Source organism: Hemicordylus capensis, chromosome 12 (genome assembly GCF_027244095.1).
Source record: "Hemicordylus capensis ecotype Gifberg chromosome 12, rHemCap1.1.pri, whole genome shotgun sequence".
Classification (NCBI taxonomy): domain Eukaryota; kingdom Metazoa; phylum Chordata; class Lepidosauria; order Squamata; family Cordylidae; genus Hemicordylus; species Hemicordylus capensis.
Genome location: NC_069668.1, coordinates 11,445,158 through 11,459,550, shown reverse-complemented (window position 1 = coordinate 11,459,550; position 14,393 = coordinate 11,445,158). Strand labels below are relative to the sequence as shown.

Here is a 14,393-nt window from a genome sequence, read left to right as displayed (position 1 = left end):
CCACTTAGATTTATTTTCATAAAGCTTCAGTCAAAGCTAGAGGAACAAAGTAGGTAGTCAGGATAGTTATTTTCAAACTCTTCGGGAAGGAAACTCAATTCAGTGCAGCATAAGTAGTCGATCCAGTGTGGACCACCTTGGGAATGGACCCCAGCTTAAGGATTGCTGGTTCAGGGTGAGGACCCGAATTTGCTGTGGCTCAGAAAAGAGAAAGTGGAGTCCAGGAAAAGTGTTGAGCCCCCCTTTTCTCTCTATCTCTATTTCTTTCTTTTTAGTGTACTCCTGGAAACCTAATGTGTCAAGTGTCTGCTAACTAGTAAATCATAAATTGTAAATCATGGATTGGTTTGAAATATTTCTGTCCCACTCCTCCAATGCAATAGTGCTTGAGGTGGCTCTCGAAAATAATGAAACCGTCAACATAGTAAAACAGTTAATAAAGCGTTCATAAAAAATCAACAGACAAAGACCCAAATTTACAAGTTAAGAAGTGGAAAACCCATTAGATGTAGCTGTGGATGAGGCACTTAAAAACCTCTCTAAAAGAGGGGTGTTTTTGTTTATACTAAATAAGTAAATACTAAAAAATAGATGCTTTAAAAAAAACCCTGGAAGAGAGAACATGGCAAAGCTCTTCTGGGAGGGCGTTCTGAAGTCAAGAGGCCACAGCCAAAAAGGCCCTGTCTCTCTAGTCCCCGCATACCCATCTCTAGTCCCTGTATCCCAAGACTGCACGACTGGGGCCCTCCAGCTGTTGTTGGACTACAGCTCCCATCATCCCCAGTCACAGTGGCTGGGGATTGTGGGAGCTGTAGTCCGACATCTGTAGGAGGGCTGAAGGTGTGCACCCTTGCTGTACTCATCAGGGTGCCGGGATTTGCTGTCAAGTGTTCCCTTGGTGCCATCTGTATCCAACTGTCTTTTACAAACCACTGCTACACACACACACACAACACCCCTCCTTCTGAGCCTGGGATCTCGAGATGCTGCCTATGATTATTTTGATCGCAACAACTCCTTTTGCCGCGCTGAGCTGGAGATGGACCTGGCTTTGCTGTGGCGGGATCTATACAGGCTAATGATAAATGTAATCACGTGTAGCAGTGATAGAGGGCCGCTGGAGCCTGGTTGTCACACACAATTAATGTCCCCCACAGTTCAGTCTGCGTTCCCGCGTTCCCTGGCGATCTGGATCCCAGTGAACTAATAGCACACTCGCCTGGACATAAATTGCCTTTGACGTGAGGTTTAATTCCGACAATTTAAAATCTCAGCTGCCCCCGGAGTTTGTTTACGGGGCTTCTCTGCTTCCCCCCCCCCCACCACGGCAAAAAATAACGAACTGCCTCCTGGCATCTATTCCCAGAGAGAGAGAGAGGTTTGGTTGATCATGGGGAGTTAATGGCTTTGCATTTAACAAGGGGACTTCGGATGCAGAGGCGGCGTTTGTCCGGTGGAGGAGAGGCCCGTGGTATGCTGAAGGAGGGTGTCCGTTTAAGATGGCATCAGATATCTGTTAAGGGGCATCCTGTCAAGTTTCTCCGGGACCCTCTGCAGACCTCGGAAGAACGATGGTGCCCGTCGAGGTGGGAAGAGAGAGAACGCTCCAAAGATACTGATAAAGCCCGTGGTTGTTGCCATATTCCTAATGAAAGCGGCAAACAGCCCTGTATTAGGGGAGAGATTTATCCAGGAGCGGCTTTAAACACGGAAGAGTGGCCACTCTCCCCCACCCCACCCCACGGGTCCGCACCCCTGCGCTCCAGGCAGTCACCACCGTTATGAACGCCACTTATAAATTAGAGGCTTTACGCCGGGCGGGACCACCTTGAGAGATGTGCATATAAATCAGACCCCGCTACCAGCGGCGGAGGGAGGCACCCTGGGGGCCATAAATCCTCCTGCCGCCAAGTCGCAGCCGTGCAGCCCGCTAAACTCCAGTTTACCCGGGGACGGTGGCATCGCTCTTTCCTGCCATTGCCTTAATGTGACGCTCAGCAGAGGAGGGGGGCCGTAAAAACGATTCCCGCTCCCTCCCTCGCGCTGAGATATCCTTTCCCCGCTCTGCAGCCGCCTGCCGCCTCCCCTCGCTGCCTTTTTATTATCTATTCAAGGCCATAATTCTGGGGAGAGGTTCCTCTCTTGGCAACGCAGAGGGAAAGCGAGATTTATGCCGGGAATTGAGGGAGCGTTTGTGTGTGTGTGGTTTTGGGGGTTAGTTTTTTTTTAATGAGCAGAGCAGTGCAAAGTTTTAGTTTAATTCTAGGGGGCACAGCCGACCCCTGGGGGATCTAAGGGTTCATGAGGCGGGCTTCTCACTGCGACTCTTCTCAGATGTCCCTCCTTTTGAGGGACGTAACTGGGTATTTTTTCTTTTTTCCTTTTACTCAATTCCATCATTCCCTTTACAGTGCCTCTGATTCCCCCCACCCCCCGTACATGTTCCTATTCTTCTAGCTTTGCCGGCCGCTGTGAATACAAATGTGAGCTCGTTACTCCTTAGTAATATATTAAGGAATAATACGCTTAAGCTCAGTTTCTATTCCGCACCCCCTCCCGCCGCCCCAAGGAGCTCATGTGGTATGACGCCCTTTTTATCTTCACAGCAACCTTGTGAGGTAGGTTAGTCTGAGAGAGAGAGAGTCGCCGGGTTCACACCGTTGTTCAGCTGTGGGTTTAATGTGTGTTACTGGCATTAGCATGATTGTGTGGTCGCCTGGGAGGAATCTGAAAATCTTGACTTGGTCTGGGTTCACACAACCACGCTGATGTCATTAGACCTAGATCCAAGCAATTGTGTGAACCAGCCCAGTGATCAGCCTAAGATCTGTAGTGCAGCGGGAGCATGGAACCTTTCCTGCTCCGTTCCCCTCTTTGTGACATGATGCCAGTGGGAGGGGGCTGAGCTCTTGCACTCGGGGCGTTCAAAAACCCGCCCCATTTGCATCTTCAGGCAAGGAGCCATGAGGGGCCGCTAGGCTGGAATCCCGCTTGAACGTTTGGGGGGGATCCCGTCTTCTTGGAACGGACTGCTCCCAGCCAGGTGAGCAGGCCCGCCTGGTTCCCACCAGCAAGAAACTAGAGGGCGGCACTCTAGCTCAGTGGTGGAGCATCGGCTTAACATGTAGGAGGACCCAGGTTCAATCCCTGGCAGCATCTCCACATTAGGCCTAGGATCTACCCATCCGAAATCCTGGAAGGCTGCTGCCAGTAAGAGTAGAAAACGCTGAGCTAGAGGGACCAAGGGTCTGACTCAGTAGAAGGCAGCTCCCTATGTTCCTAGATGTTTAGGAAATGGTGCAAAATGTCACTTTGGGAAAGCATCTGCTTTGCGTGGAGACGGTCCCAGGCTCAACCCTTGGTAGCATCTCCGGGTAGGGCTAGGAGAGACGCCTGCCTGGAGCCTTGGAGAGCCGCTGCCCGTCAGAGTAGACGATACTGAGTGGATGAACCAAGGTTCTGACTCAGTATAAAGCAGCTTCCTACACCTTGGTCCAGATCCGAGTCCATCTCTCTCTATGAGGAGGGCATTGTGCCCTTCTTCACTCTGGGGTGAGGGTTGTAGTGGGTGGGGGTGTCTTCTGAGGGCTGATTAACCCTTTCCTGGCTGGACATTCTAAGCTCTTGTGCATGTCGAGTTGATCCCATCATCCACCCCCCCACCCCCGCTTGAGCAGCACTGATCTTCCTTCTTCCTCCCACCCCCTCTTCCAGCGAGGGAGACTCGGATGCCGATTCAGAGCTGGAAGACCGCGTGGACGGGGTGAAGTCGTGGCTCTCCAAGAACAAAGGCTCTTCCAAGACGGTCTCGGAGGACGGCAGCTTGAAGAGTAGCAGGTCAGCTTGGCGGGTCTGGGTTTCCCTCCCTGCAGCCTCTTTATTCCTCATTGCCTCCACCGGCGAAAAAGAGCACAAGCCAGGAAGGTTGGAGAGGAGGGTTTGAGGGTTCTGTTGACGTTTGCGGGATTCTTAGGCAAGGGATTCCTGCAGAAGCCGTTCTGTGGGGACGTGTGTCGCAGGAGTTCCTTTGTGCAACTCACGTTCAGGGCTGGTTGTGCGAGTGGGAGTCCTGAATTGCAATTTAGAATGGGTTGGTGGGAGGGGTCTTAACTGGTGTCTTAATTGGCTGCAAGGGTGTGTGTGTGTGTGTGTGTAAAGAACTTGTCCATTTTTTGGAATAACAGCATCATTTTTAAAAAAGGAGAGAGAGAGGCACAGTTGGAAAGTACTCCGGGCACACAAGCTAGTGTCTGATTCCAGAAATCATCCTGCAAAGCCTGGCCCTGAGAACAAGAGAGGGTGGCATGGTGAGATTCCCTGTAGCAATAATTCATCATTGTTCCGCCGTCTTTTCCTCAACAACCACAACCACAACCGTTCTCCAAGTGGTTTATAGTAGTGGCTGTGAACTTGGAAGCCCCCTGTTGGAATCCCGCCTCTGCTGTGAACTCCGAAGAAGGCCCTGGACAAGCTGTTCAGCCTCCACTCCCAACCTGCAATAGTGGTGGTGGTGGGTGTTATAAAGGTCCAACTAATAGCAGGGCTGGGGTGCCATTTGGAGCCTCATTTCTAGATCCAAAGGAAGCCCACCGGTGAGGAGAGCTGGCCTTTCCCCCCCGCCCCATCTGTCACTGCAGCAGCTCTTCTTCTGGGCTCGCTTCTGGTACTGGAGGCCAAAAAAAGGAGATCAGATGGTGAGTGTCGGCATGGGACGGCCACGGGGCCCAGCTCCCCCCGTGCACCTGCTCTCTTCGGCATAGAAATTAGGGCCCTCCTTTTGCCACGTGGAGAGGGCAGGCGTGTCAGCAAGCAAGCTGAGCTTGTGGCATCACGTCTGGCCGGGAGAAGGCATGCTGAGCTTTGAAGGCTCTAAAGCAGGGCCAAGTGTGGCTGGACACCAGCTCCCATCATCCCTTTGGCCATTGTAGCTGGGGATGATGGGATTTGTAATCCGACCGCACCCTGCTCTGCCATGTCCTGCCCCTTCGTCACTCCATTTCTAACATCAAAGCCCCCTCCTCTGCTGGTCTTCCCTGGTGGGGAAGGGGCTCCCCCTGGTGGAGACTGTGATGCTGCATCTCCCCGAGAGGCAGGATTCTTTCCCCTGCTCCCTCCTCGCAGCAGCCAGCTGACCGGTGGATTGTGTGTGTCCTGGGTGCTTTCCAGATGACACCCTGCAATGGGGTCACGGCACATCTCGGAAATGTGCTTCCACACTTCCTGTGTTGTGACACTGCAGTCCCTGCCCTGACAGCCGGGTGCTGTTCAGATTTCTAAGGCCTTGCTTCGGATGTAATCGCTGCAATATAGTGCTAGGATGTCGTATATCCAGCATTACAAAGTTGCTGGTTTGGAGGGTTGTTAATTTCCGTGAGACGTTTGCGTTTTGAAAGCACTTTGCCTGAACGGGAAGCATTTTCCTGCTGTTGAGCGGCTAATCTGGAAAGCACCCAGGGGGTGTCAGACCCCTTGGCTTTGGGGACCCGCTGGTCCTGAAGCCCCACTTCCTTGGGAGCAGGTCTTGGGTGTGCAGAGCAGCTGAATCCCTGCCCACCCATCTGCTGGCATGCATCTCTCTGGGAGAGGCTGGCTGTGGCAGAGAAGGGTCTGACCAGAGAGAGACGCTGGTGGCCGCGCTCCAGGCTCTGGCCTGGTAGTCAAGAGGGGCCACCCTTGCAGGGGCCGGAGGCCTTCGGCAGACCAGTCCCCTTCCCTCCTCAGAGTCCTGAGCCCCAGCAGCACAGAGAGGAAGGCCCTGCCTTTATTGCCCCCTCTCCATTTGGTGCTGGGGGCATCTGCCATAGCAGACCGGCCGGTGGCTGGCCACACTTGGCCAGAGTGGGCCCTCAGCCGCCGCCCCCCCCACCCGCTGCCTCCTCCCCAGCCTTCGGAAGTGACCAGGAACCAGGCGGTCTATTTATAGGACACCTGTTGCCATGGCAACCGGCGGCACGGAGCGTGGCTGCAGCCCGGTGCTGACGGCGCTGCCGCTCCAGCAAGGGCCTTTTGTGCTTCTCCGAAGGGGCGGGAGGCGAGCGAGGGGCCCTCCCTGGCGTGCCTGGGCAAGACCCCCTCCCATCCACCCACCCAGCCACCCCCACACTGAAAGCTGGCACATACAGGACCCTGGGAACAGTGCAAAGTCGGCTCTCTTTTCCTTCCCGCTAGCACCCGCTCGATGGAGAGAGATTTGCTTTTCCATCAGAGCTGTTTCCCGCTCTGGGGATTCAGGCATTCTTCCCTGCACCCCATCCCACCCCACCCCACCCCACCCTGGTGTGCTTCTCCTCCCCCAGACACCCCCCTCCCCCAGGCGTGTGAGTGCCAAGCCGGGGAAGATCTGAGCCACACTCTTAATTGGCTTAATTTATTCGCTGGCATGGATGTAAAACACTGTGTTATGGAAGATAATAATGCCCCCTTTTCTCTTTCCGACGTTGGGAATCAATCAGGAGCCGCCAGCGTTTTCCAGGTAGTTGACAACAAAATAAATGGAAATCGATGGTGTGGGTTTCCCCCCTTCTCTTTTTGGGTAGGGGCGGTGGCGTAGAACCAGGCCTGAATTTTCCGTGGCGCTTTCTGTGAAGTTGTTCTCTTCCCTTTCTCCCCCCTCTTCTAAATTTCTGTGGGCCGCTCCCTCTTCCTCTCTCGCACACCTGGATTTCACCCTTTCTCCTTCCTTCCTTCCTTCCTTCCTTCCTTTTCCCTGCCCTGCTGCTGCTGCTGTGGTTTCCCTTCTTGCCATCTCCTCCAGACCAGCCCTCAACTCTGTTGCCAAAGAGGGCAAGGAAGTGGATGAGCGGCCTGTGTCGGTCATGAGCTCCCTGAGCTACCGGAAGCGGGCCACGCTGAAGGACTCCATTGGGGGCAAAGGGGACGAGGAGACCCTCTTTTCCACCCTGAGCGAGCGCCCCGCCTCTCCGGACCGCTCCTTCCGCAAGGCCAAGCGCAACTCCGCCGCCAGCAGCTTGGACAATGGTGGCTCCGTTGCCTTGTGGAAGAAACCTGGCGGGGTGGACGACATGGACGAGAGGGCTTCGGTCATCTCCCAGCCCTTCTCCGAGGCTGGCAGCCAGGCCCACAAACGCTGGTCCATCTCAGCAGCGGAGTTCGATACGACCTCGGTTCTGTCCGCCCCCATCAGCCGCAGCGGAGCCTCCTGGTGTGGCCTGGATGCTCGGGAGGACGACGCGAGGTCATCCCTGAGCTTTGCCCTGTCCAGCCCGGGCAGCTTGAGACGCAGCACCTCGCGCCTGGATGACCTCAGCCCTTCCTACAGCCGCCCGGGCTCCCGCCTCTCCTTGGGCCGCTCTCAACGGGACGACGCAGAAAGCATGGCCCTGAGCGACTCCCGGTCGCTGTACAGCCAGCACTCGCTCTCCCGTAGCCTCTCCGTCCCGCCGCGTCCTCGGACCGCAGCCTCGGACGAGCTGCAGGCAGAAGACCCCGACATCCGGCCCGTCGGCCACCGCAGCTACCTCGACCCGGACCTGGAAGCGGCCATCCACGAGGTGCTGAACTACAAGCCAGTCAAGTTCAAGCGCTCCAGCCTGGATCCCGACTCGGAGGACGACGATGACCGCAAGAGCGTGCGGAGCACCAAGAGTGCCACCCCGTTTGAGTCTGCCGAGCGCCCCGCCAGCAACCTGTGCCGGTCGGCCTCTGCCTTGGATTTCTCGACGACTCGCAATGTGAAGGGCAGGAGTCGGAAGAGAAGGAGCAGCTCCTCCTCTTCCTCATCATCGTCCTCTTCTTCGGAGCGGCAAAGGAAGAACTCCAGGAAGCACGGCAAGAAGTCCAAGAAGAAGTCCAAGAAGAAGCACTCCCGTTCAGGCTCTTCCTCCGAATCCTCCTCCAGCACTTCGGGCTCTGTCGCCTCGTATCGCAGCAACTCCAGCATCAAGAAGGGCCCGAAGCGGGGCGGCCTGGGCTCGGAAGGGGAGGATGCCGCCGCCCAGGAGGGCCGCGAGGCTGGCAGGTCGAGCAAGCAGCAGAAGAAGGAGGAGAAGCAGCGGAAGAAGCAGGTGGACAGCCTGATGATGAAGTACCTGTATCGGCCAGAGAGCGACTAAGGCAGGTGGCATGGAGTGCCAGGTGTGAGCACGGAGTGCCTGACTAACCTTTAACTGGGGAGAAGGAGGGAGGGAGGAGGGCTCCTGCTCAGCCCCAGCCTGGAACACGGATGTGGCCCAGGTGCTTCCCTGCATGACCGCCACATGGAACGACCGAGGCTCGTGGACTGCCCTGAAGCATGCGTGTGTCTTTCTGGTGACTAACCCTGTCTCCCTGATCTTTCCTTGCTGGTGGCTGGACGCTGCCCCCGAATTGCTGGCAGGTCTTGGCTCAGCCGCACCGACCCTAGGTGGCACAGGGTCGGATTCGAACCCGGGCCTCCCTTTGTGGCTGGAGGCGGCCTGCCCACAGAGCCGCCTGGATCTTGCCGTGCGTCCTCTGCGGGGCTTGGGACGCCCTCCAAGGAGAGGAAGCCGGCCCTGGCCCTGCTGGCGGGAGTCAGGCACGCAGGTTGCTGGTTTCCTTTCCCTGCCAGCGTCTTCCTCCCCCAGGAATTAGTGGCCGTGGGGAGCAGGGCACTGAGAAGCCTTTCTCCTCTCGCCAGCCTTTCAGGAACTGGCTGTATTTTCTTTCCTGTGCAATGAATGGGCCTCGCTGCGTTTCCAGCCACACGTGTGCCCCCGATGCAGCTGTGCCATGCAGCCTAGCTCCTGCGAGGCCGAGAAATGGCTTGTTTGCCTTTTTCTTCCTAAAATGCTGGCGGGGACTCCTACCCTCTCGTCTCCCGTGGATGCCGTAGAAGCCGCGCCAAGTGCTGCTGGCAGCCCTTCTGAAGCAGCCATCTTTTGTCCCAGCAAATGTTGGGGGAGCCACGGCGAGGCAGCTGGCCAGCACCAGCTCCTGTCGGAAGCGTCTGGGGTGCTGCTGTTTGCTTGGGGACAGCGTGGGCTGCAGGACGGAGCGGCCCAAGGATCATGGCCTTCACTTACTAAAATGGGGGGGCGGGGGCGGAGCGAATGTTTAGCCTTTAGACTGGCAGAAATGGCTGCTTGTCAGCTGGGCCTGGTGACCCTCAGAAGCGGAACAGGGTCGCTAGAAGGAGCCCCTTTGCATGTCTGTCTGGGAGACCTGGAGTGTGCGCCACTCTTTTCTGCATGTGCTAATGGTGTGGTTTTCGTGTCACGAAAGAAAAGAAACACACACACACCCCATTGCATTTTCAGGCTGGAATGTTTGCGGGGGGGCGGGGGGGGATCCCGTCTTCTCACAGCAGACAGTCCCCAGGCAGGTGAACCTGAATGTTTAGGAAATGAGGGGAAATGTCCCTTGGGGGGCTGTAGCTCATTGGGGCAGCCTCTGCTTTGCATGCATGGGGCCCCCTGCGCTGTGCTTGGTCTGTTGGCCATCTGCCTGGGGCGCAATTCCCGGACAGGCAGCACGCTTGGCGTGTCCTCAGAGCCCCGTGTGGGGCTGCCGGCTGAGCAGGCCTCTGTCCGAAAGGAACCACCTTGGGAAGGAGAGTGCTTCTCCTTCCCCTGTTGGTGTCTCCTTTGCCAAGTTCACCTTCCCTGCCCACCGCCAATCTGTGATGTGGCGCACCGGGCCAGGGAGAGCGAGAGAAAGGAAGCCAGACAAAAGCCGCCTCCGTCTTGTGGGGCTCGATGGAGCCACAGGCTGTGTGCGTGCGCACACACACACACACACGCCCCTTGTTTGGCAGCTGCTCACGCCCACCATGGAGAGCCTTTGTGTTTGCCCAAGTCGGAGGTGTGTCGAGGGAGAGGCAAGCTGCATCTTGGCTGGGCGGGAGGGGGGGGCGGTTGGAGGCATTTTCCTCTGCAGCAGAGAGCTGGCAGCAGAGGTGCGCACAGACGCCTCCACCACCCCCCCCCGCAAAAAATTGTATTTGTGTGTTAAATTGTTTCCGACAGCTTTGAAAGCGAGAACGAGCCGGAAAGGGAGAAAGCGGCTTTATTTTGCTTTGTTTTGTTTTGAACAATTCCTCTTTAAAAACGCTCGACTGCCATCGCAGGCTTCTGCAGCTGGGGGACAGGGCGCTTTGGATTGCTTAATGCACTCAATGCTCCAGCTGCCATAACAGAAATGGAGGGGGGGGCGGGTAGAAGGAGGGGAAGAGGCAAGAACCTCCTTTCCAGGAGCCGCTGCGCCGGAGGGTCTGGTCTGCGAACTCCTCCGCGGCGTGTGCGCCTTCTCCACGGCCACCCCTGGACGCTTCCCGCAGTCTTGTCCTCTGTGTGTGTGTGTGTGTGAGAGAGAGAGAGAGAGAGAGAGAGAGAGTTCAATAAATATGATGGCCGTGAGTAATCCAAGCCGTAGTCCATCCTGGGCATCCAAGGGTGACCTCTGCACAGTCTAAGGAGCGGCCTGGAGGACCCGGCATCTCTGAGCTCAGCTGCTGGAGCCAGAGCGAGGGCATGATCCTGATGCGCAGCTGGCAGGTTGGCTTTTTGTTAGAGAGCGTTGCGTTGATCAAAGCAGACAGCAGTGGAAATATGGGTGTGGGGGGGGGGTTGTACGAAAGGGACGGGGCCAGTCGCTCAGTGGCAAAGCATGCAGGGGGCCCCAGGCTCCATCCCTGGCAGCAGCCCTCTCCAGGGAGGGCTGTGAACAACTCCTTCCCGAAACCCTGGAGAGCTGCTGCCAATCAGGGTAGGCAGTACTGAGCCGGATGGCCCCAGGGCCTGACTGAGTAGAAAGCAGCTTCCTGTCTTGCTAAAGGGAAGTGGGGGCATCATGGCACCCAGCAGGTCGCGTGGCACCTTTCCGGTGTCCATCCCCAGCATCAGGGGCCTGGGATTGGCACTGCTGACCCATTGCAGGGACCGATCCTGTGCACACCCTTGTTCCCTTACACCCTGAAGGCCTCTGAGACCCGAACCTCCACAACAGGAGGACAGAAACCTTAGAGACCCACTGGTGCCAGGCTTGCTCCACTCCAGCCCTCCTGCAGATGTTGCCCTACAACTCCCATAATCCCTGGCTATCGGCCACCGTGGCTGAGGATTCTGGGAGTTGTTGTCAAAAAACAGCTGGGGGGGCCCTAATTTGAGCAGGCCTGTCAGATGGACCGAGAGTATAAGGCAGCTTCCTATGTCTGATGGGCAGGGATCCTTCCGCAGGCCAAACAGATCCTGCCTGCAACCTTGGAGAGCTGCTGCCAGTCAGTGTAGAGCATCCTGAGCTAGATGGGCCCAGGGTCTGACTCAGTAGGAGGCAGCTTCCTCTGTTCTACCTCCACTCAAACCTTGCCAACAAATCCTTCCAGGACTTGAGCGTTGGGTTCCCAGCCCCCTGCGTTTGGGTGTGGAAGGGTTTGAATTTGCTCTGTGTGTGCACCAGGACTCTCTTGACAAGTACCAGAAATGCGATTCGGGATGTAACTGGTGTGGAGGTTGGGGAACTGCGAGGTTCCAATAGCGAATCCTCCCTCCAGCAAGCTTTCTGAGCCGGGATTTTGGGGGGCGGGATTTGCAAACGACTCCACTTAATGAGCAAGTTTGCGAGGTTATTTTGTGTCTTCGCCCACTCCCCCAAGCACGGCTTGCAACAGATAGGGGTGAAATTTCCAACAAATGCCTGATTTGCTACAGATTATTTGCTTAGCTCTGCTAACTACGGGGGAGAGTAAATCACCGCTGAATGCCCTGGAAGTGTCTGGGAAGAAATAATAAAGATGAATAATGAGCTCTCGCGGAAGCGAGCGGCTGGCTTCACGGTTTGCCACGGCAAGCTGGGACCCAGAGGAGGCCCGGGCCCCCTTCGAAGGGAACCCTCCCGCCGCCTGCTTTAAAAAGCAATCCCCATTCTCAGGGCTGTCAAGGGCTACTAGCCTGGATAGCGAGGGGGCCGTTGCCCCCTTCCCCACATTTGCGGGCTCCCCTGACGCACCCTGCTTTGCCTCTGGAGGGGTGACGACATGTGGGCACTGCCAGAGATTTCCCAACTGGGACAGGGCTGTAGCTCAGTGGAAGAACATCAGCTTTGCATGCCCAAGGTCCCAGGATCACTTTCTGGCAGCATCTCTGCCCAGGGCTCGGAGGGACTCCTACCCGAAATTACAAAACGGAGCTAGATGGACCCAAGGGCCTGACTCAGTGGGAGGCGGCTTCCTGAGTTCCCAGGTGTGAAGGAGAGGCCGCGCAGAACAAGGACGTCCGCTGTCGGCGTGGCCTGGGGCCGGCCGGCCGGCTTGGGGAATGCAACGCCCCGGCCCCAGCGCTGCCTGCCTGCACAAGCGGACGCAGCCCGTGCCCAGCTGCCCGCCGCCGCCGTGTAACTTCTCTTGTCTCTCTCTCCCACAGCCCCCCAGGCTATCGGAAATCGTTTCCCTACGACAAATCGGACGAGGAGCGAGACCTCTTGGACAGCACGCCCAGATCCAAGTGCTCTTCCCGGAGCCACCTGAGCGACAGCGACTCGGAGAGCAAGCCGGCGGAAACCACCGCATAGCCCCACCGGTGGGAGCAGGGGGGCGGGCGGCGTGCCTCCTCCCAGCGCCGCAGCTGCCGCCCTCCCTCCCCCTTGCTCTCCAGACGGACTTGCCAGGCACGAGGAGACCCCCGGGGCTTGTCCCTTGGCCCACACCCTGCTTGGGAGTCTGCCTCTTTCCGGGAGGGCAGTGTGGCCGCCCTGCTCTTGCACGGCAGACAGCTCAAGCTCCGTCTGCAGGGACCATGTCCTCTCTGCAGCAGCTGGCCTCCTCTGGGCCGCATGGGGGCCAGTCCTCCTCCTGGCAGTGCCTCCCCCCCCCGCCCCGCTTCATAATTTAAATCCGTTCTGACCCTCATGTGGCGTCCGAGAAGATCGGCCCCGCCTCTTTGTGTGTGTGTGTGTTGAAACGATTTTCTTTTTAAATCTAGCCCAAACCAAGCATGTATGCACACTCATGCTCACTCCCCCACCCCGCATACACCCACACACAAAAGCAGAAGTGGTTTGCCCCCTTGAGCACTTGAACTCTGTCCAGGTTTGGTGCATTTTACTCTCCCGCACGATGCCATGTGGTTTCCCTTTCCACGTTTCCTTGCACTCGGCTTCTGGGGTGCGGGCTGTGTGTGTGCGTGCACACTTTAATGATCCCTGAGACTCCACACCTTGGATATTTTTGTTTCCAGAATCCTGGGAGTGGAATCTCTTCTGCCACAACCACGCACATAGCCCCGCACTCGCACTCCCACAAGGAGTCTAAAGTCAGTCCAACCTGCACTCCATCCACTTGCCAAAATGGTGGCATCTTTCCAAATTGTGTTACTGCTGCTGCTTTCTCTGGCAGACTTCCAAAGGAGCCCCCCCCACCCATCAACCTGCCCCCACGCCCTCTCCCAAGAGCCCACCCAGCCCGACTCACTTCCCTGGCCGGGAGCCAGCCTGCCCCCTCCCCTAGCCCCTGGACCCCCCAAACACTCGCATAAACCCCTTCTAAGTTATACGACTGGACTCAACAGGCTTTGGGGGGAGGAGGAGGTTGTCAAGGGGGGTTGGCGAGAAGAGGGGCTTCCCACACTGCCCTGTTGCTCCTCCATCTGGGTTTGGTTTATATCTACTTTTTGCACTACTTCAGTTGTGCGTTTGGATTCTTTCTTGCTCCTCCCTTGTCTGCCTACTTTAAATAAGAAAATAAATGTCAGTTCTGGCTGGTGAGTCCCCGGCCGGTGTCTTCTCTTGGAGTGAGGGATGGCGGATTTCTTGGCCAAGATAATGGGAGGTAGATTTCTGCAGAACAGGGTTTCCCAAGCTTCTGAGAGCTGGAGGGGACGGCTCATTCTTACACCCAGAAAGGGTGACTTCTAGACAGTGAAAGCGTGAGAATTCGCTGCGTTCCAAGGAGCCTGTCCTGTGTGCTTCTGCATGAGTCACTGTTCTGGGTGGGAAGGGAAGTACATTCCCACCCACAGTGGTCAAAGAAGGAGTTATAATCCAACATCTACCCAAGCTTGAGGACCCTTGCCTAGACCCTTCAGCTTTTCTCTGTCCCGTTACCCTATGGTGTTAGACCCACACTGGATTCTTTTCCGTCTCTTATATGCTCTTTACCATTCCCTGTGTCCTTTTTGTTTTTCAAATTTTCTTCTTTTGGCAGGAGAGTGGATCTTGTGGTAGCGAGTATGACTTGTCGCCTTTGCTAGGCAGAGGCCACCTTGGTTGGGATTTGGATGGGTGGCCACTTGTGAAGAACACTGTCTGCTGTAAGATGTTCCCCTTAGGGGATGGGGTCCGTAGCTCATGCTTGGCATGCAGAAGGTCCCAGGTTCAATCCCTGGCAGCATCTCCAGGGACTTTGACACACAGCTGGCTTTACTGAGAGGCTTTACTGTGAACTCGAAGTTGTCCCCAAAAAACAGACACCAATCGTGTATTTT

The 14,393-nt window shown here is 56.5% G+C and overlaps 1 protein-coding gene across 18 annotated transcripts in view; it reads left to right on the top strand.

Moving 5' to 3' along the window:
• MYO18A (myosin XVIIIA) overlaps window positions 1-13,674 on the top strand; it is a 100,982-nt gene extending 87,308 nt beyond the window's left edge. For 13 of the 18 annotated variants that reach the window (XM_053274610.1, XM_053274603.1, XM_053274612.1 and 10 more), the window contains 3 exons: window positions 3,715-3,837; window positions 6,755-8,073; window positions 12,336-12,474. In XM_053274610.1, the coding sequence (XP_053130585.1) occupies window positions 3,715-3,837; window positions 6,755-8,072 (1,441 nt within the window). In that variant the 3' untranslated portion in view covers window position 8,073; window positions 12,336-12,474. Of the gene's footprint in view, window positions 1-3,714; window positions 3,838-6,754; window positions 8,095-12,335 lie in introns of all 18 variants that reach the window. The other 5 variants (XM_053274621.1, XM_053274620.1, XM_053274618.1 and 2 more) reach the window with 2 other exon arrangements.
• Window positions 13,675-14,393: the final 719 nt, after the last annotated feature.